We start from the raw sequence: 22,857 nt of genomic DNA, 5'->3' as shown, positions 1-22,857 counted from the left end.
GAATATAATCTTTTGCAAAAAGTCTGTATGAGGCTTGCACAACTTAAACTTGTAACTGATATTACTACTCATACTAATAGTGTTAAAGTAATGCAATAAACAACAACAATTCACACATTTAGTCGATAAAAGAGCAATAACAGTAACGTTGTGATACTTACACGGGCACAAACAGGAAATTAAAGGCATGCAAATCATTTATCACGAAAGTAATTGAGCCCCTAACCAACATTTTCTCAAAAATTACCAACCTTTATGATAGCTAGAACAGCAATCAATCAAGCACATGCAATCAAGAGACATGAATCGAAGTCGGAAGATTCATCGACTTGTACGTACTGCATGCCCCCTAAGCATAATATATATGGGACAGTTGCGTCGAGCATGATGTGGTAGGAAAAGTGGATCTTTTAATTCCTATTTCCTACCACACTTGCGTGTGTGGGAGAGAAAATTCTAAGAGAGTAGTACTGTTTAATTGGTCATGCATGGCTGCAAACAAGACCTCCTAGTCCATATCAAGTAGCGTGGATGACCGACACACACACGTGAGCTTGTGCACCTCTGTACACCCTCTCCTTTGTCCTGAGCAACACTATTATTGAGAATGTTACCCACCACACACATAGTCCAAAAAGACACTTACAATTAAGTCCATAAAACCCTATGCAAATGACATCCATAAACAATTAATATGAGCAAACGAGAGCAGGCCATGACATTAATCCGACCATCATCTTTCAAGAGTACTCTTTCAAGCATGCTCTAAGGCCATTTTTTGTCTATTCATGTCGGCTTGATTAAGGTAATTGTAAATCTGTACAAATTCTTCAATCCTGCAAAAGTGGAGATCAGACAAATGAAGATCTTCATGTTTTACCATTCTCGATAATAGTAAAACATGAATTTATACCCAAGTAAAAACAGTATTGAAGCTATGCAAACAAGCTAGATTTCAAAAAACATCAATGTGTTTTTATATATGGTACTTGTCTTTCTCTTATACCTCATGCATTTTCCCTAGAACCAAACAATGAGTCATGAAGGCCCTCACTAGCTTTATAGAGATCATGAAGTGACGGATACTGTTTACTTCCATCCGAAGTGGGGCAAAGTCATAAAAAGGATTGAGTGGAGGATCAAAAGGGTAGGTCATTTGCTGCAGTCGAGGGGCCCTAGATTAATGTATGTATGTATGTATGTATGTAGTGAACGCGGCTAAGAAAACGCAATGATATGATATACATAGAATATTAGCATGAAGAAATTGCCTTTACATCAAAACCAATTAATTAGCTAGTGCTCAAGGTTGGTGGGCTGTACCTCACGCAAGGTGGCTGAATTAGAGTTTCCATGGACCGGACCCATATAGACATGTGGGGGCTCGTAAATAGGGCTCAAGTTCTACTGCAATATATATGCACCAGGGGCCCGATTTCTTGGAATATCTCACACACGTTTAGTGCAGGGAACAAAGGTCTGGATAAGGATCGTAATGTTGATTAATCCTCGAGTCAAAACTCAACTAGGACCCGTATTGCGCACTTCGCTCAGAACCACAAAAAGGAGGGAAAAAAATCACGTCCTTTTTTCGTCCCACATTTTCACATATCAGCTTAGATATTTAATTTGAAAAATGATATTTTCATAATGTATAAATCTTGTATACTCTTTTTAAAAAAGTGATTAAATTTGAGATCCACATATGTTATATTACTGTTTTTATACTAGAGGCAATGAGATTCACAATTTATATATATAAAGTAAAAATTTCGAATATTGCTCAACAATCTCTCTCTCTCTCTCTCTCTCTCTCTCTCTCTCTCTCTATATATATATATGTATATTAGGAGCTTCAAGCTATGCTAAGAATTTTCAATTTTCGATCTACTTTTAAAAACTCAATAACCTTTCTGCAATTTGTTGCTAAAATAAAGTGAATAATTAAGATGATAAATTACTTTGTGATCTCAGTTGTTACAAATTAAGAGCTACAATTACTCATTCGTGAAAAATAGTTGAATTGAGAAATTAAGTAATTAGAGAAATTTAAAATACTCAGAGATCATCAACTATATTATTCCAAACTCCTGCCATTAGAAATGGAAATTCTATTCATTACAATATTCGATAGGTACTGTAATGGAAATTCTAATTGCAGGATGATGTTGATCAAAGGCTGATCAGGATCAAGCTAACGATGCACTGCATGCTTTCAATATATGGAGAAAAGGCAACCGATCTAGCTTTCAGTATATAGAGAAAAAAGAAATATATATATATATATATATAAGAGAACATTAAATGATATAGAGAAAATAAATTAGCGGTAAAGGGAGGGGACAAATTAAAGAGAATGAGATCAGAACGAGAGGAGAGGAGAGGAGAGCTTGGCTCTCTCTTCTAATCTCAATGCACTCACAAAGAAAAGGAGACAGATCAAATGTAACTCCATAAACTAGGAAGATTCTCGGTGATCTCCGTCGATGGAAGGAGTTCATAATGAGGTGTGTCATGATTCCTATTGTGTTATTCTTCTTCCCATTATGCCACTCTTATATATTAAGAGAAGTATTGCAGCTATAAAGATATCATATAAAGATAAATTCATAAACTGATGACGTGTGGTTAATTTATGGTCAATAAAAGTAATTTTATAATTAAACGTACAACATTAAGTCACATCAGTTTATAAATTTACTTTTTTATAATCCTTTTGTGTCTAATTATTTCTCAATATATAAGGTGCCTAATTCTTTGAAGCAATTACTTCACTTTTATTATGTCAGAAATTCAAGTATGTTTTGGAACACTAGTGCATATATAATATTATATATGTTTTGGAACATTCTGATGTACTATATCAAGTCATGTCAGTTTATAAATTTACTTTTAATTTTTTTGTATCTAAATATTTGCCTTATTCGAATAAGTACTTCAACTTTATTATGTCGAGAAATTTAAAGTATGTTTTGGAACACTTGCGCATATGATAATTATATGTATCATGTGTCATGCGTACGTACGTACTCGGATTTGGTATTCTCAGAAAGTTTTCTATCACGTAACCCACACATATTATGGGCGACATGTAAACAAAATTATCGAAAAAATCGCAGCAAGACGCAAACAAAAAAAAAAAAAAAAGTTAAAAGGCTGAGAAGAATTGTCTAAGACATGATCTACCTTTTCCCTTCCCTTTACTTCAGAAAGTCACTATACATGCACGTATGGTTCATGAATCAAAAACACTAGGTCGACATGTGGCCCTCCAAATATATATAGAAGGGTGGTACTATAATGCCTTGGTATTCGAATTATTATAAGGGTGCAAAACTAAAAAGTTCTTTTGATGGCTTCGAAGGCCCACCTTAACTTCTTATTTCAAAGTAAAAATTTAACGGGAAATATATATAATTATAAATTAACATTATGTAAATATATATATATATGTATATATACAAATAGAGTCTATGGATTTTTTTCATAAGATATGAGGTGTGCAGTACTGATAAATAGTAACTAATGAAAAGAATTTTTCATACTTCAAAAGCTTGGAACAAAATTCGAATTAAATAAAGCTTATAACCATATTCCTAAAAGGAGTAATATCTTATGAGGACGTTGTTCTTTCTAGCAAACGTTTTCTCTCAAATCAAGCCCTTTTGTATAAATCAATCATTTTAAATGTCTGTGCAAGTAGGGACGACATGCAAGACAGGGCCACTGATTAGATAATCACCGGCCTGTGCGTTCCATGTGATTTTCGTACATTACAATAATCGCGATCAACGTACGTACCAAAGAGATTAATATTGTAGCCCCACCAGTCTAGATCGAGATAGATAATGATCTCCCTCCATGATTAATCAAACAAGAATGATATAAATACATGATCATACATGAAAAGGCTAAAGGCATATATATTATATGCATGCCATGATCAATTATACTGTGATATATAGCAGAAGTACTAGTCTGCAGAAATACTTCTTCTCAAGCTAGGGGTCTGTTGCAACGTTTGATGAATGAAGATATCTCATGAACCATTGATGCCAGTTGATGGATGGGGAATTAGGTGTGAAGTAGGCCCCGTGAATCTTGCTAATTGAATTTATTTACTGTTCCTTATTTGTAACGATCCTAACTAAGCTAAACAGAAAAATGCAAGGTACTAGTCGTGATCGAGCTTCTTTTTGGAATACTGATCATCAGCAGGAACCGATCGCGGTAGATAATTCATATGTGCGCGGCAGTTCCTGCATGACAGGCTAATGCCCCCAAAAAAGATTTGAGAAGCAAAAGTACGAGTTCCATTAGAAGACAATGTGATAAGCCCCCAACTGGATAACATTGTCATGCAAAAACATGGTACAGTAGAACACAATGATGTTGACCCTGCACAAGACCATTCTTTTCAAGAAAAAAATTGCACCAACAAATTCATGCACGTCACACTCACCCACATCACATTTTTTAGTATCTAGCTAGCCAGAAAGTATCAAGTACTATTCTTTCTGCCTATATAAGAGATCGATCTAGGAGAAGATGCTATGCAGAAAAGGGGATTGATTTTATTATATATCAAAAGACTTGCTCTAAGATGTCTGCATGCAAGCTGCGCGGCCTTCTTCTTGTGGCTTTTGTGTTGCTTTGCTTCACATCTATCACGGTTAGAGGTAAATGCTTTGCTATATTATATATAATAGTCCATCTGATACTCCTTCCAACATCCCAATGAGCAAATTTGCTAATTAATTTACTGCTTTTGGGTATTATATTTTTTTTTTTCTGCAGCACGGAGTTTGCAAGCGGCTACTAATGAAGCTCCCAAAGTTTATGTAGATCTGTCTACACCAAAGCAAGATGGGGTTGCGGATAGTGATGATGATCTCTTCGCTATGGATTACACTCCAACAAAGAAGAAGCCTCCGATCCATAACTGATCAGATTTACCCATCTTTTGTTGAGCAAATATATTGGCCGCCTGTTTAGTTCCTACTTAGTTACTACCACTTTTAAGGTTTTTGGGTCTATATACGTTTGTTCACGAGGGCGGGATAGAAAAATTTTAGAAATTATGTTTACTAAAAATGTAAGCCAAACACAGATAACCAGCCACCAGCAGTGCCTAGGATCGATCAAATGTCAATAGGCGTGCAAGTTTGGTACTTTATGGCCGGAAGTACGTAATTTTCGTTGAAAGGAAAAAAAATTGACTTTAATATGCTTGATTTGTAAGTACTTCCGACTTCGTGCTGGTTTAGTCACAAATACATATATATCATGTTGAGTTCTCAAAATACATACATACAAATATACATACATATATATATATAATATTGGTCTTCTTTTTAACTGAATTTAATTCAAATTTCTACTATAGGAAATTAATTAAGTGAATGCATATATATATAGCACGTAGGTACTAATTAACTCAGTTGATCACGGATGATCAATATTTCTTTTTCTAGCCTAGCTCTATCTGATCGGACCGTCGCCTTTGAAGTTTCTTCGCGCGGGAGGCTAGCTCAATCGATGTTGATATAAGTGTAATTAATGGCAGTTGCTTGTGCAATGTGCATGCAACTACGGCTACGGATAATCAGTACTAAGACAATCTATATATATATATATATATATACACACAGACACACACCCCATATGATTTATAGCAGTGTTAACTGGTTAATTTTAGATCTGCTAAAAGCTAGCTAACAGATCTAAAAGATGCAGATATGCATGGTTAATTAACTAAGTACATATGTGTCATGATGATCAGCTATATATTAAATAAGTTGAAGTAGTAGTTGGTAAAATCCCATGCAAGTCGGTAATAATTACTTGTTTTGATGGAAAATCTTTTTGCATTAGTACTGCATTATTGTACATGAGCACTGAAAGCTAGTACGTACTGATCAAGCAACTAATTAAATTAGTCATGGTTACCGGTAATTTGCATTATGAGCACCTATATATATATATATATATATATATATATATATGTTATATTTTTCAAATGATAGCAACAAAAGTCAACGTTGATACACTTGGAGATCATCGTTTAGAAACTTAATGCAATGATGAAATTTATACAATTTCTTGACTTGTTAATAAAGTTTAGACTCTGATACGAGCTTTAAGGATGACTTGATAGAAAACAATGGCAACTAGGTTCTTAATTAAGTCAATTATTCCATGTTAGGTGGGGAAAAATTGAAGGAATTTAGTCATTTCTCTCTCCATATGTCGTTCTCTCTCTCACTCTCTACTTTGAATTTAGGAAATTGAGGCGTGCATTCAACTGCAACTTGAATAGTACAAAGGCCTAACTAGGCTAGCTTTTGGGATACTTGATAGTTAATATAGTATTATAAAGCAATGGTTTAAGGTAAATATAAATGATTAAATCTCCCTCTTAACATTGACTTAAGCTTTTGATGACAAATAGTGATTTTATATGGTATAAGAGCAGAAATTATGAATCTGAACCCTAACTCTATATATACTGATCTATCTTATTCAATTAAAATATTCTGCATGTTGGACCTACCTATTGAGGGAGAGTTTGGCTCACACTCCCCAGCCCTTTTCCCACCAGTTTAAGCTTTTAATTTGTGAACAATTGATAATTTCACACTAAGTTCAAACATAACTTTAGACTAGTAATTTATAATCCTATATAGAAATTGAATAATTAAAAAAAAAGACATCTAATTAATTAGTATTAATTAACTCTATAGATATATATTCCTTTCAATATTATTCCTCTTTTGGAGTCATTTTATCGTTTAGTAGACATACTCGTACTAGTTCTACTCATTGATTACATTTTTAATTGACAATAAAACACAGTACTGATCAAGAAAATGAGTATCAAAGCTGCTACGTCCACTTGAAATGAAATTAAGTTTTGGACGAAAACGTCCAATTAACTACAAATTATTTGTTAGTTTATTGCTAAGAAGATAAGAGTAATTAATTAGATCGATCAATAATTATTATATATCACAGTCAACAAATGCGTTGATCATTACGTATAAATAGTGGTACTACTACTGATCTGCAAATAGATATCATGAGTATTTTTTTTAAGAGCATGCACTTTGTTATGATCCTAAAGTTTAAGGTTTTAATTATACAAAAAATTTATATGCAGTTACTTTTGTGTATTTTTTTGCACATTCCACTAATATGATTGGCGCATCATTTCTTTTTAATATAAAATAATTGATTTGATCAATTACATCAGTATAAGAGTGCGCAAATAATATATAAAAATGATTGAATGTATACATAGCAAAACTCTTGATTAAATTAGCATTCAATAACCCTAGAATTTTTTAAACAACATTTAGGGCAGTGCTAATATTAGAATAGGCCGTGTTAGACGTCGGAATTTGAAAGTGCAGTAGAATAATGATTGAAATGGTAGTACTTAAAGCCGGTTTAATCAATTAAATTAGTATCTAATTATAGTCTTGTAGCATATGAAACAATTGCTATTGCTATAAAATCCTAGATTAAGCAACATTCTTCTTAATCAAAATGGGAACCATGCACCATATGTATAGATATAGTTAATATGTAAATGGTAGGCTACATATTCCTGATCCACAACCAATAGTACTCAATATTCCAATTACCCGATCGAGTAGATAACAAATCATGCCAAAGCTTATGATATTCATGATCCCATGACCAATATTAAGCTTGGATTACCTAATTAATTGACCTAAACTTAGTACTAATGAACTAATTACTGACTTCATATATGTTGATGATGATCATGGCGATATCTGTATAGTTCAACAGAATTATTTGCTTTGATCGATCAATCGATCAGTTTGCAGGGGTGATTTGTAGATCATACCCATTGGTAATTTGGTATAACCTATAGATCAAACGCACAACAAAAGTTAAACGGAATAACCCATGGATTAATGGTGGGAGGGGGAGGGCCGGGTTGTTTAATTTCATGATCTGCGCGCATGTGTCGTCGGGTCAATTTCTTAGCAGCACCTATATTATTTACTTTTATTGTAAATAACTCGTCATAAATATTCATTTTTCTTATAGTTAGTTAACTAACTCCGGTCGGGGGCAATTATACAAGACGTACGTTAAAGTGACGCATTATCTCTCAAACAAGACATAATTACTAAGCACTTTATCTCATAGAAGATCCGTCCCCCCCAAAAAAAAAAAAAAAAAAAAAAAGAAAAGGAAGTCCAATTGCAAAATCAAGCCAGGCCCCTACCATGCATGCAGTACTAGGAATAATATTGTAGTAAAGCTTTAGTTTCTTTCAGTTACTTTCATAGAAAGTTGACCTAGATACACGCCAGGAAATTAAAGCAGGTCACTCAACAACATAGTACGTACATGATCAATATATCATGTTTCAAGCCTAACATCCGGCCTGCTTCTTGTTTAAATTCACATATTTCGACTACAAACAAAGCATGCATGGGCAGCTCGTACCCATAGTGCTAATTAACGAAGTAGACGTACTCGATCCACGGCTGACTGATCAAGAAATTACGTAAGCACTAAACCTCCTGATCACCCCTACTAGCGCGCTAGCTATATAGGCGCTAGAGATATCATGAGATGAAGTTTGAATATGAATGAGACCATAATTATGCTTACCTTTTAAGCCAACACTCAAACCAGCAGGACCCCACCCCCCCCCCCCCCCCCCCCCTCCCAAAGGCATCTTTAATGAGATCTGCTTGTACATGAGGTCGGAGAATTAATCTAATATATAATAGAAAGAGTTTCAATATATCTCGGGAAATTATGTAATAAATTATATGGTACAACTGTTTGAGTACGTGGCTGGCCTTGAGCAAGCTGTGAAAAAGGACTGGATCCGGAACTTTATAAGGTGCGCGCACGGTATATAATTTCGGAGTCCCAAAACAAATATATATATATATATATATATATATATATATATTACTTTGTCTCTGTACCGTCGTAGAATTATGCAAAATAAACATATATATAGTGATGTGTAAAATTTTGGACTGCAAGAATTATATATTACTCTTAATTATATATGTCCCTTTTAATTTTAATTAATTACCACTTTTGTTTTTGAATTAAAACCAGAGTCGTCACCAATTAATATTGTGATCTAATTTCCTAAAAAAGGACAAACGGTACTAATTAATTATTACAAGAAAAAATCTATATTTCATTCACGTACATAATTTTTCTTAATATTTTTCTAACGAATTAATCATGAATTAATTCCATGTTCAAAATAAAAGTAAGATATAATTGAGAAACTAATAGAAGTAAATATTTTGAGTTAAGAACAAATTAAATTGACGAATAAATGGCGTCGTTTGTTTTTACAAATCTTTTCAACTCATATCATCTAATCGTTATAATTTTCTTAATTTTTTATATAAAATAAAATAAATAATTTAATTTTTTTAAATTTTAAAACAAAAATAATATTAAAAAAATATATTAATTCGATGAATATTTTATTCAATTTTTAATTTTAATCTTAACTCATTTCTTCTTATCTTATTTTATCCATGAAAACATACGAGACTAAGCCTTTTGGGAAAATAAACGTACATGCATGTGCCAAAGGGATAAATTAAAGGTTTGACGACATGCAGGCTTAATTTTCTTCCTGGGAAACATTTTCCCTCGTCAAATCCCTTCAGTAATTTTCGTCCTTTTCGTTAGTTTCTTCTCTAATTCTTTGTCTTTAGCTTTAAGCCTTATTTAGCAAGATAAACCATGTTTAGTGTATGCATTTTAGGGACAACGAAGGTCCACACAGCAGATGATCCTTCGCCCATCCCACGTGATTTTTGTACATAACAGTATGGATCGCCTTATCTGAAAAGGATTGTAGTCCCACTTGTGTCGGGTTTTCTCCCTCCGTTCATTAATGCATGGTTTGTTGAATGATCATTAGTTGAACCTGCTGCATGCATGATTAAATAATGCAATAATTAAGAAATCAATGTCAAGAGTACTGGGCAGATTGTTGTACTGGCCGCACCATTGCAATTCTTCTGACCCGGAGTACTTATAATTTTTACCATGCCTTGCTGCTATTAGGCATTCGCTAGCGCTATAGCTAGTTACATGCATATACAAACATGATAATATATATATGTATATATGTATGTATGTATGTATATGTATATATGTATGTATGTATATGTATATATCATGCTTTGTGTAAGGAGCTAGCTAGCAAGGGTAATTTATTGCAGCCATGTGCTTGGCAGTACAGGGTTATGAATACTGCTACGGGCTGGCCGGAGAATAGGTATTAAGGGAGTCCCACAGCTCTGGTACGTCTGAAGCACTCTGTTCCCAAGTTACAACTTCTAGCTTCAATGACTACTGATTAATAGCCTCATGAAGTGAATTAATCAAAAGGGTTAAACCTAGCATTTGATCAGGTCCTTTACTTCAAATCAATTGCATCATGCATGTAGTTCTTGTGTTCTAATTAGGGTTAGGGTGGATGAACTTAATACATATATTTATATATATGTGTGTGTATATATATATCGTGCATCAAAGCCAATGAGAGCATGTTCATCATAAGAATAAAAAACTCAGTTGATGGAAGAAACATGATTACCAAACCCAGAGCCCCATCCCACCCTGGTTTAGCGACATTGGAATTAATTATAAGGACTAGTACTTTTTAACTACAATTGTCGACTAATAGAAGAAGAAAAGGAATACAAACAAAATATGCACCTTTCAAGGGGAGACAAAGTCAGAACCCTGGCCTCAAACTGGTTATAGTATGCAAACAGCTCCTGCATTTCTTGTCTTTGATGCAACCTGTTTTCTAAGCACCACGATGCTATCGTTTTCAGGCTAGACAGAAGGAGACACTGAAGTGAACTCTTGTTAGATGATCATCACCATATTAGTCACGCACACATCCCAATACGCAACTCGTCCAAGTATCTAGGTAAATAAGTACAAGTTTGCGTGTCTATATAAGGGGGTAAAATGATCAAGAGGCTCCATGCCAAAAAAAAGTTAGAGATTGAATATTGTTCAAAAATATAGTTTAATTAAGATGGCTGCAGTTCCATGCAAACGCCAACTTGTTCTTGTTGCTTTTATGTTGCTTTGCTTTTTCTCTGTTGGAGCCAGAGGTAATCTCTTCTGATTCCTATCCAATTAATTAAATCTCAACTTTAAAACTATATATATATATATATATATATATATATATATGTTTGATTCTTAAATACTTGTTTTGGTAGCAGCACGCAGTTTACGGGTGATCAGTACTACAAGCCATGAATCTCAGACGAGCCTGCATGATGATAAGTTTTCACCAAAAGAAGATAGGGCTGCAGACAGCGATGATTTAGTGGCCGCTGCGGATTACACACCGGCAACAAGGAAGCCTCCAATACATAACTAAAATGCAATTAATTATTAAATATTGTTCAACAATCTTCGATTTATTAAGAAATTGCTTATTTTTCCTATATATTGCAGTCTGATCGCATAAGTAGGTCTATATATATATATATATATAATATGTATTATATATATCGTAATATAATATATATAATCGTAATATAATATATATAATATATATAGACCATATGTATATAGCATATATATATATATATACTATATACATATATATATACATATAAGAATAAATTACAAAAGTTATATATATCGTACTCCATATATATATAGACCATATATTAGACGTAATATTACGTCTAATTAGAATAATGGAAAACGATCCGCGAGGTCCATTAAAAGAATTAAGCTTTTGCATGCACATTAATATAGTATCTATCACATGATATTAATTGGCCGCCTCCATTAATCTTAGGAAGGGTGCAATCCTAATTTTGCTTGCCACCATAGAGTACTTGCGCATATAAATTAGTACTATATATATAAACAGTGCTTATTGATGACCAAAAATAGGTACTGGGAAAACCCTAAAATCAAGATACGTATAAGGTACTCATGAGTTGCATGACCTGTCATTATACACAGTACTGTAGTGAACAGAAACTATTTACATTATTATGAAAATTGATATAGACAGTATAAATGAATTGCACAAAAGTCAATTCACAAACTAATGCGACTTCATGTGATTTGTTAAATATACTTTAAGATAAAAGTAACTTTATAATCTGACGTATACCATGTCAAGTCTCGTCACTTTGTAAGTTTACTTTTGTATAATTTTTTTTGGCTAAATTATTTGATCTCTATTATAATATATATGTGTGTGTGTGTGTCAAACCACTACGAAGAATTATGAACATAAACAAAAGGTTGAAAACCTCAAAGGCTTAATTCTTAATTTGTGATTGGCTGATCATCTTTCTTTTTTTTATTCATAAGTTCAGATTATTCCACAAATTAAATGACCCGGCCCATTGGGATAGCAGATGTAGATCATGAATGCATGTTCCGCCCATATATATATATATAGAGTAATAATACAACTAAAATCTTTTTTTTAACTGTCTACACAACCATATTTTAAATTGAGGGTGTTTCTATAAAACGATGTTACTAATTTTATAAGTTATTTTATAAAAATAACTCTCATTTATGAAGCTGACGGAATCTACAGAATTATATATATATATATATATATATATATATATATATATATGCATCTAATTTATTTCAAACTAAGGATTTAGAAAGTTTTGCCTTCAATTAATAGATCCAAATGGAGGTTTTGCATCTTGAAAATCTTGACGGGTAAGCATGATTAATATTGCCATTTCAAAACAGATTGTATACCAACTCTTTCCAGCAGGCCCATCGTCTTTCCATATGCTAAATCCATTAGTGCATTTGTTTGGGGATATACCAATCTTTCCTGGCCCATTAACAATACATAAAAATAAGAGTCTTATTCTCCTCCTACCAGTTAGGAATCTTCTGGTTTTCACCTTCAACTTTTTAGGCTCTCCAAGTTGCTAATGCCTCTTATAACGGCCTTTGGTAGATTGAACTTGAAGAGTCTTTTCTATATGGAGTTGCAATTGAAACAGCATCATTCGGCCTTTCTGGTATAAAAATGGAAGTTTCACAACAAACATATATATGCATATAAATATATATATATATATATATATATGCCGTTTTTCTAGCCTCGGACAATTTTTTCATAGAAGAGCAAGCTAGCCTCGGCAGCAAGAACATGCTCTTCAGAGACACTCTGCACATCAGAATCTGAAATACAAAACCAACGTGCCAAGCCAGGCTCAAATTGATCATCGGGAACGAACTTGTGTAAATCAGAGCCCACACACCTGTAAACAGTATAATGCCCACTACCGGCTCTTCCAAAGTGCTCCACAACAGAAACAAGTCGATACAAATGAGTTTCTGAAGCGACTGTCACCTGCGCCAATACACTGTTAAGTAAGGCTAGACTTTGATGGAGCTTTTTTCTTTTGGCCTAGTACAGACCTTGAAGGGTTGAATTTCATCAAACAACAGAAATATGCCACCCATGTCGAGTAATGATAAAGACACGATCATTTTTACAACTCAGTTTTAAATTGAGGGTATTTTTTAAAATAACAATAATGTTATAACTCTGTTTTACAAAAATACACTCTATTTAAAACAGAGTTGAAAAAATAGTTGTAATAAAGGGCTGTGTCTTTGTCATTACTGTCATTACTCTTTAGTGTCAGTGAGGAAAAACGCAAGATTCAAGTATTACGCCCATGCATAGATATTTCAGCAAACCCAACCTACCCTGTCATCAGACTGCCTATGCATGATTGTAGGCGTAGATCCTGAGCATCCATCAGTTTGAGCCAAATTGATTTCTCCTTGAACAGCTTGTACATTTGAAGTACATTCAGCTTCATCGGAAACAAATTCTTTTGAGTTTACATCTCTCATTTGTCCATAAATATTATGAACCTTTCTTGTATCGAATTGCATATTGAAATTATTGCGAAGAGATTTTAGTTTTTCACATTGTAGCTTCACTTGCTTTCTTTGAAAATTTTCTCCCCAGCTCCTTATTCCCACCCCACTTGTCATGAATGGGTACAGGTCCAAGATCAAGGGGAAAGAAATATGACCCTACAATCATCAGTAGAGAAGTTGGAACTTCTTTACATAAATTTCAGAAATGAATGTATTCGTACCGTTCCAAAAAGTTTGTAAGAACCAAAGACAACATAGTCAATAAACGGGGGAAAATTAGAAGAGCAGATAGATAGAGCTGCACCAAAAAACTAAAAGCAAAGATAAAATGTCAATAAAAATAGTAAGTTATTTGAAAGTTCAGTAAAAATAAATGGTATGTCTCAAACAGTGAGAAAATTAAGGATCAAACATAACAGAAGCAAGGAAACTCGAGCACCTGAAGTTTGACTGGTTCTCCAAACATATTTATTGACACACGCTTTAGGTGAATGCATAGAATCTGCAAGTATATGATCAGGATTCAGGTTGATAGATGTCCTTGGAGATAAAATTACATAATCACACATCCAGAAGGACAGGGGGGGATGTCAGGACAGATGCAAATCAATTACTAAAAGTAAAAGCCCACCTTTTTGAAGAACAATTTGGGCCTAGTAAACAAATTTGAAGGAAAAATACATGTTTCGAGTAGATTTTAGGTTTTCCCTGGCAGCTTGTTGCAAAAAACAAAGTTTAGGATTTGGATTTAGCTTTTCAATGCAGATTATTACAGTTTTTATTGAATGAAATCGTGTCTGGTTGCATATTGATATGCTGTTTACAGATGGATTTTTTTTAGTAGTAGAAAAAGGCATCCATCATCACCCTGGTTTTCTAAGTACCCTCATAGATCATCATGCAAAGTAATCATCCATGTAAATATTAGCAGGCAGACATTGCTCCATATGTGTGGAGCAAGGATTTGATATAAAGAGCTGGGGAATGGCTGCTTTGGTAGAGTGTTTGAGTGTGGGAGAAGTGGAGGGGGGGTCTTGTGGGCTGTTAAAGCTCAATTGACGGGAGTTATGGAGTATGTGGGGAGAGATCTTATGATTAATGTGGGTAAGGGGTTGGACCTGGTCATGGGTTTGGGTGGTGGCCGGTTGGTTGAAAACGGACGCGCCGGCATCACTGTTCACGCCGGTTTGCCGTCTAACTGCCCTCAGACACCAGTTACAATTGGGGTTGGAACCTTTTTGCAGGGTTCACTTTCAGTTGAAGATGGGGTCCTTCCAGGGTTTTGAGTACTTTGAAAGAAGCAGACAAGCTTCTTTCAAAAGATGAATATGGGGTAACAGAAGGTAGTGCTCCCTCTACCTGTTCTATGCCTTCTGAGGAAGTAGTAAGGTCTGAAAAAGTGGCACATAAAGGGTCGTCGGGGGGTGGAGCACCTACAAGCAATGTTCTCGTCGATGGAACAATGACACCTATGCCGGAGGTGAAGGAACCTCTAATGGCGACAGCAACAATATAACTGTTGAGGAGGTTCGGGATTTGAATGCAGGATACTACAGGAAGGAAATTACAGGTTTATCGTTGGTGCCTTGTGAGGAGGAACGTCTAGGGTCGGGAGAGCAGTTGGGAACTGTGTCTGGGGATAATGTTGTTCCCCTGGTTTCTCTTCCTTGGACAAACAACATAGCGGGTTCACCATTAGATTGGGTTCTGCATAAGGTTAACGAGATTCAACATATGGTATGGCTTTCATACAGAGGATGTGAAGACCAATTTAAAGCACTACTCACTGCAATAGAGGCGGGCCACTCACTTGAAACCAAATCAAGTATTTAGAAAAGCAGGGAGTTAAAGCGTCTTTCTTAAGCAATCAACTACGACTCTAAGGGAGGGCATTATGAAGACGTCCTTGTAGAGGGAGTTTCGGGTGGAGTATTAGTCTTACGGGGGGTGGGGGTTGGGGAAGTGTGTTCTATTCCAATTCTCGCTTGATATATTTTGGATAGATTTCTAATTTTCATGGGCTTTTTGGGTCATTTGGGGCTAGCTAGTATGGGCTAGGTGTTTTCTTGTATACGTCCAGTGTACTTGGTTACTCCTATTGATATATATAATATATTTACTTATCTAAAAAGGATTTGATATAAAAACTTAATGAAAACCCAGGCCTTGAAAGGTGTAGTGACTTTCTGCCAGGCTGTTCCTGCATTCTCATAGCAACTACCTAAGAGAAAGCCACGCCCAATTTTTGTTCACATCTGAAACCCTTTCCATGTAAACTTGACGCATGGAAGTACTTTACGTTTCATTACAAAAAAAGAGGGTTGAGCATGGGTACCTTTGGACAACGAGCAATGCTTAATTGCTTTAGCGTATACGAAAACTTGTTTGACCACGGTAGTGTTGCTAGATGAAGAAGTCTTCGACAGTCACAGTTTTCTTGCTCCCTACATCTCCGAAGTTTTTCAATCTCAGTCTGGGCAACATATGCACAAGAACCCCAAAATAGAAAAACAGCAGTCAATTGCTTCAAGTAAAAAGGTCAAAAAGACTTGACATCTACACTAACACCAGCATAGAAGTAATCAAAGGCAGTAAATAATCATGGTGATAAAAAAATAAACAGGACAATGGGTTAGCCAAAAGCACCAAGCCTACTCACATAAAAAAAATTACCTCGTTTGCCTCTATAGAGGACAAATACTTTATTCCAGCCACATGCCAACAGTGGCTGCAGTGATAATTCTCGATGTGTTCGGCCATGATGAACTGCTTCAGGCAATCCTCCAAAGTACATCCTACCATCTGTTGCACCTCAGTTACAGAAAAAAAATGGCCATGAGGACGGAAATGCAAGAGATGGCTTAAACATGCACAAGGTAAAATAGCAAAATCTTCATTGAACATACAATGGTGGCCACATTAGCAAACACCGGTGACAGAGGCAAGCTATGAAAAGATTCAAAACTCAATGAGATCTGCAAAATTAACGAAAGAAAAATATAAAACACATGCATAAAGTCACGAAATGGAAATCGGGAGAAAGAGCAAGGAGAAAGGTCTAATTAGAGTGTCATTAGGATAATCACATATATAGATTCAATATAGACAGTGAGATAACAAATTCCTGAACAAATCAAAGAAAATCAGACATGCGTACAGGTTAAAGTAATTACAGGTTTCTATTTCATGGACACACAAAGTAATCAACAGTGTTGGTAGGATAAAATAGCAATCCCAAGACTAGCAGATGTCATGACACATTTTGCTGATCCATGCAAATTTGAGACAGAAATGCAAATCAAATGAGCCTTCAAAAACTAAAGCCGTTTTAGACTTATTATTTATTTAAGCCACGTGAACCTGAGATGAACAGCTTTGACAAGTTAATATGCTACCAAGAATTCCATCAAATGGTCCAAGGAAGTGCTGCTGCCATCTTTCCTGCTCAGACCGATCCTCCCTCATCTTTGGGATGAGAATCCTACGACTGGAAGCAGAAACATCAACTAAAGAACATTGATTTGGAAGATAACAATCTGAAAACTCTTCTCTTAGAGAGGACAAAAGATGAAGAAAAGCTTCTGCTGCATCCTACAGAGACATGAAATAAAAAATTAGGCTTAGGATAATGCACTAAAGTTGTTAAAGCATTCAAAAGGCACCACTGCACCTGCTGAGTTGTCAGGTTAAAATTTGGAATATAATGAGCCATGGCCATCATCAGTTTACGTGGACTCAAAACAACTCTTCCTCCACCAACTTCACATAATTCTGCAGATATGGACCATTCACTACTTAAGTTAGAACTACAAGTCGCTTTTGTTAATGCAACAGTACAACTCTTCAATAACAAACTCAAAGTGGAGATAATTTAAGTTTAGTGTTTTAGTAATCAGGGATTGAAGACTCATTCCTGAAAAATGACTGAAATGTTTGCAAAAATAAAAAAAAAATAAAGTTGAGTGAGAAACTAACATAACCGTCATCATCATGAAGCAACATATTTCATGGTACGGTAATCCAGGAATCAGAGCTGAATTGGAATAGTCTAACTGGAACACACGCCCGCACATATATATATATATATATATATATATAGGGACTAAATTAACTAGGTCAAACCCTTTGGAAACCTATCACTAAGAGAAGAGATAAAGTCAAAAGATAAGACAGGAAAGAGATAAAGCAAAAAAATTAGCTCAAACTCCTAAAAGGAAAAGGTATCACAAGTCAAGTTGGATTTTATCACTCCAAAAAAATAACCTCTATATAAGGAGCAACTCTTCCACAAATCTGACAGACTCTCTCCAGGCACACTCCACCAATAGGATCTCTAGAGGAACTCTCCTGAGACTAAATTCTCTCATTGTATTATGCGATATGTGAGGCCATGAGACATTGTAAAATATCACTTGTTATAGTAGATTTTATCCCCAAATAACCCGTGGACGTAGGCTTTTATGCTAACCACGTAAATTTCTGTGTCTCTCTTTTATTTAATTCTATTTGCTTATTTATTATTTATTTCATAGATGAACGTAAAGAGCACCGCATCGAAGCCCGAATCACCAACGTGGGTCAGGGATGACTCTTTCTTCCTTTCCAGTCTGTTTTACAATTTTTGGCATTAACAATATATATATTCACAATTCAAGAAGAGAATTGTAGGGTACACTTAATTAGAAAGCCAACAAGTTTTGAGGTCAAAATTATTGGATCCGTGGATTGCAGATTTCCATGACACACACACACACACACAATATAAGACTGAAGGGGAACGCTTGAGCACGATTCAAATAATTCACAGTACTAATTGTTACCTTCTAATAAAGTAGCCAAAGAAGCTGTAAGCGGCAAGCTTGCAACTTGTCCCTCATCCTCCAATAATTCAAATTCCTCTATAACCTTTTGAAGAAAAGGTTGGAAGTATAAACAACTGGCCAGAGCCTGAAAATTTCCCAGATTCAGAAACCGAACAAGAAGAATATATTATTTTGGCTCATCCAACAGATAAAGAACAATTACACGCAGTTCGATACTTGGAAATAAAACTTTAAAAATAAGGAAAAGATAACGTAGAATCTCTTAAATTTTTTCTTTACGAAGACCAAGTAGAAACTAGAAATTACAATAAAATAAAATCTCTCTCTCTTGTTTTCCTTTTCATTTTTCTCTTCTCCCTTCCAATTTTTTATAGCAACTAAACAGAATGTAAGCGAAAAAAAACCCCAATATTTGAAGTAACCATACCTGCAAAATTACATTGAGAAAACAATTATTGCCAAGATTTTGCAACCCGGGAACCAACCGCAACTTCTCCGTACGACTCGTTCTCTCGGAAAATAAGCTACTCAAATCGCCCGCTTTACCGTCTCTTATAGCCAAGATCAAACCAACAACACCCAAAAGAGCAGCAACTTGAAACCCAGAAGCTGAAACCCAGTTGACATATGACAAAGTCCTAAACCCACGTCTGAGAATTCTTTGTATTGTATTTAGGTTTACGCCTCCTTCAATTCTCATTCTATTTGACCAAATATGTCAGTTTATTTGTCTCTTGAGTCTGGTAAACGTATAAACACAATCAATCAGAGAGCAGCGAGACCGGAAGGAAAACTTAAGAGAGAGAGGATTGGCGAATTAACAAAAAGAGAGACACAGAATTTCGAGCTTAAGGGAACGAATTCAAGTATAAAATGGAGAAAATGAGTAGTAACAAACTTAGTTCGCGCCTTCCCGGGTTCTCTCCTCTCCAAAAAACCCCTCGGAAGATAGTCTGCTCTCTGTACTTCATGCCAAGCAAGAGGCAATCCTGCACCCAACGAATGTGGTCTTCGGCCCAACATTTGCGGCCCAATAGCTCTAGATTAAAATGGTCTAGCATATGTTTGGAAAACGGAAATTTACCTAATTTTATAATTCTTTAAAAAAAGAAAGAATTTTAATTGTATTTTCAGCTAATTCTGTAAAATTTAGAGTTTAATATGAGAAGTTTGAATAATGTATTTTTAAGTATATTTTGTTTTAAGTTTTATAAAAGTAGATTAATAAAATTTTTGATAAAATTGTAAAGTTATTTGGATAATACTTGTGTAGAGTGGTTTTTAGATTTTTGTAAAAATGTTGACTTTTATATATGTGCACATGTTGAGATTTTGAGCTCTTGATTTATATCACGTGAGATGGCTACTTCTAAGATTGAAAAGTTAAACTTTGCAAGAAGGCGAAGGTGGATATCTTATATCCAAAGGATTTTGAGAGATGAAAAAGAAAATAATGTTTAAAAGATGTTAAATTGAGCTTGAAAAGAAATAGTGAAAAATTCTACAACCTTTTAAAACCAAGCATGGTTATCAACTTCATGGTATTTCCTGACATATGACAATATTTCGGGTAGGGAAATAACATTTACAGTTTTAAAATGTACAATCTTTATACATTTCCTCTAAAAAATAAAGTGGGTAAATATAATGTCCACATGAAAAAATCAATTTTTCAATAATAAGTTTCACTTATTTTGAAAGACAATTTGCAAAACTTGAACACTCACTATTGATGTCGCGTTTCACAGCCCGAGTAGCACCATGACAACCAAACTCACTAGATCTACAGCTAAGAGGAAGAAGAGACTCCGGTGTTGCCCGGGATCACTCTAATGCCAAAGTTAGTGGTGAATACTTGGGTGATGAAAAAAGCTAAGTGAACTATAAAAATAGTAAAGGATTCAGAGAGCCTTTTCATGGGAGGGATGGCTATTATTTATACCTAATTTGGACCTAACTACCGAGGGAGATCATGGTGTGTCAGGACGTGCTCAGGTCAGACCCACTACCACCCTCCTGTCATGGTAATGTGTCAAGTCGCGGTTCAAACTACCAAGAGCAATCGTGGGGTGTCAGGTCGTGCTTGAGTCAAACCTACTACCACCCTCCTGCCGTGACAATGTGTTAGGTCATGGTTGAGCCATCCTATGGTACCTCTGATAGCACGTCGTTGCGTGTTGGGTTCCCTAACACACATTGAATGTGGCGTGTCTCTGGCCCGGCATGCCCACGATAGAACACGCCCAACGCAGACCTAGCAGCAGTGGTCCGCTATGTACCCTATGGCAGGGCACAGCAGTCCACCGAGGTCCCAGATGATCACTGCCTTATGTTGGGCTCCTTGATTGGGCCGAGCTCGGTGCCAAGGCCTTCCCGGATGGGCGGTGTGGTCATGGGCTCAGCACCAACATCCCAGTTTGGGCTCCCAACCTGCTTTAGGTCTCCGTGGCTTGGTACCTTTGGGCCTGGGCCACCCTCCAATGGGGCCCCCCTCACACTCACACTTGGAAATGAGTGAGTGATGACGCTCCCTTGGCAATCAAAGGATGATGACCCTCTCTTGAGCACATCACTCATCGCCTTTAAAGTTGCGTGCCTCACACTCGTACTTGACAATCAAATGATGATGACGCTACCTTGAGTGCATCACTTCTTACCCGTAAAATCGTGTCCATGCACTCACACTTGGTGATCAACATCAACATAGATAAGTGCCGACACTCATGCCACAACTGCCTCACACGGGTTTCCTCCGGGAACGAGCTTCCAACCTCCACAATCGCCTCAAGTGAATTATCTTTGAAAACAAGTCTACAAGCTCAGTAACAACCTAGAATGGACCCAAAGGGCTAGCGTTCTCCCTAACCATCTAAATGCAAGTTACAACAAATCTATAGGTTAACTTGAAGATTCTCATGACCTTGACTATTAAAGGACGATGATGCTCCTTTGAGAGCATCACTCCTCGCACGTAAAATCAAGTGCCTTTATACTCACACTTGACGATCAATGCTAGCACATACAAGTGCCTCTGTCCGTCAACGTTGGGTGCTGACACTTATGCCGCAACTGCCTTAGGTGGGTTTCCTCCAGAAACGAGCTTTTGATCTTCACAACTGCTTCGAGATGATTACTTTTAGGAATGAGTCAACGGACTCAATAACGATCTAGCATGGACCTAGAGGGCCAACAAGCTCCCAAACCATCTAAATGTAAGTTACGACAAATCTACAAAATATTTCTATCACGATTAACTTAAAGATTTTCAAGGCCTTATTGTTGAAAAAATCGATCTTAAGCCTCATAGGCATCTATCGAGTACAAAGTCAACAATCAAGAATTAAGCCCAAGAATAACGTCAAGAATCAAGCTCAAAGATAAGAAAGTTCACTCAAACATAAAAAAACAAGTGTTTCATAAAGCAAGCATGACCAAATCACTCCAAGAAAGTAAAAAGACCTTATAACAATAGAGAATCTTCTAAAGTTCGGATAGACTTCATGACACTAGAGACACCACAAATATTCTCTCTTCAATAACTTAACATCTCCTACAACCTCTATTTAAAATCCTAAAATCCTCCATGCTATTGAAAGATATGCCAGGTGAGGAGATACCAAACCTAATAAATTACTGTCACTCTATTTATATTTTGAATCATGCTACAGTCACCGAAACACCATCTTAAATTTTTACCAATTATGCAAATTTTTTTTAAAAATATTTTTAAATTTCTTAAAATATATATATTTTTTAAATCATAAATTTATTAAAAAACACTTAGCCATTAAAAAAACAAAAACAAAACAAAAAAAACGAAGTCATTGAATTTGCCCTGTCCATGTCCGCTAGATGCAGGGGTAGGTGGCCTTGTCCGCATCTAGTGCCCCTAGCGAGGGAGAGGGGCGGGCTAGGCCCAACCCCGCCCCGCCCCACATATATATAAATAAATAATAATAAATATACATATATATATATATAATATATGTATATTATAATTTAAAAAAACCACAGTCAACAAAACGACGTCATTTTGTCAATACGTCATTTTGTCATTGACAAAACAACATTGTTTTGATGACTT

At 35.6% G+C, this 22,857-nt stretch overlaps 1 protein-coding gene and 1 long non-coding RNA gene across 3 annotated transcripts; one reads left to right on the top strand and one right to left on the bottom strand.

Moving 5' to 3' along the window:
* Window positions 1-11,014: 11,014 nt before the first annotated feature.
* On the top strand, window positions 11,015-11,503 carry LOC121250604. The gene is made up of 2 exons (XR_005937818.1): window positions 11,015-11,159; window positions 11,274-11,503. It is a non-coding gene; the product is annotated as an uncharacterized LOC121250604 (long non-coding RNA).
* A 1,324-nt stretch (window positions 11,504-12,827) lies between these two features.
* LOC121250607 (ubiquitin carboxyl-terminal hydrolase 27) lies at window positions 12,828-19,816 on the bottom strand. Of its 2 annotated transcripts, XM_041149756.1 has the most exons (11): window positions 19,672-19,816; window positions 19,201-19,513; window positions 18,771-18,897; window positions 17,621-17,721; window positions 17,311-17,541; window positions 16,857-16,925; window positions 16,624-16,752; window positions 16,286-16,423; window positions 14,390-14,452; window positions 13,771-14,106; window positions 12,828-13,408 (listed from the first exon to the last, which is right to left on the bottom strand). In XM_041149756.1, exons 2-11 carry the CDS (start codon window positions 19,471-19,473, stop codon window positions 13,151-13,153), a joined length of 1,725 nt encoding a protein of 574 aa, XP_041005690.1. In that variant the 5' UTR covers window positions 19,474-19,513; window positions 19,672-19,816; the 3' UTR covers window positions 12,828-13,150. The 2 variants fall into 2 exon arrangements, with proteins under 2 accessions (XP_041005690.1, XP_041005691.1); XM_041149757.1 differs by lacking the exon at window positions 14,390-14,452 and having other exon boundaries at window positions 19,201-19,774.
* Window positions 19,817-22,857: the final 3,041 nt, after the last annotated feature.

This window comes from Juglans microcarpa x Juglans regia, chromosome 2D (genome assembly GCF_004785595.1).
Source record: "Juglans microcarpa x Juglans regia isolate MS1-56 chromosome 2D, Jm3101_v1.0, whole genome shotgun sequence".
In the NCBI taxonomy this organism is placed as follows: domain Eukaryota; kingdom Viridiplantae; phylum Streptophyta; class Magnoliopsida; order Fagales; family Juglandaceae; genus Juglans; species Juglans microcarpa x Juglans regia.
This window is presented reverse-complemented; position numbering and strand designations above follow the sequence as displayed.

Excerpts from the sequence above, each read along its gene's own strand:
- LOC121250607 (XM_041149756.1), bottom strand. The coding sequence starts at position 19,473 with ATGAGAATTGAAGGAGGCGTAAACCTAAATACAATACAAAGAATTCTC. Across the intron at positions 17,722-18,770 it reads TTTGGCTACTTTATTAGAAG|AATTATGTGAAGTTGGTGGA; the intron begins GTAACAATTAGT and ends CCATATCTGCAG. Across the intron at positions 16,926-17,310 it reads GTCAAAGCTGTTCATCTCAG|ATCTCATTGAGTTTTGAATC; the intron begins GTTCACGTGGCT and ends TTAATTTTGCAG.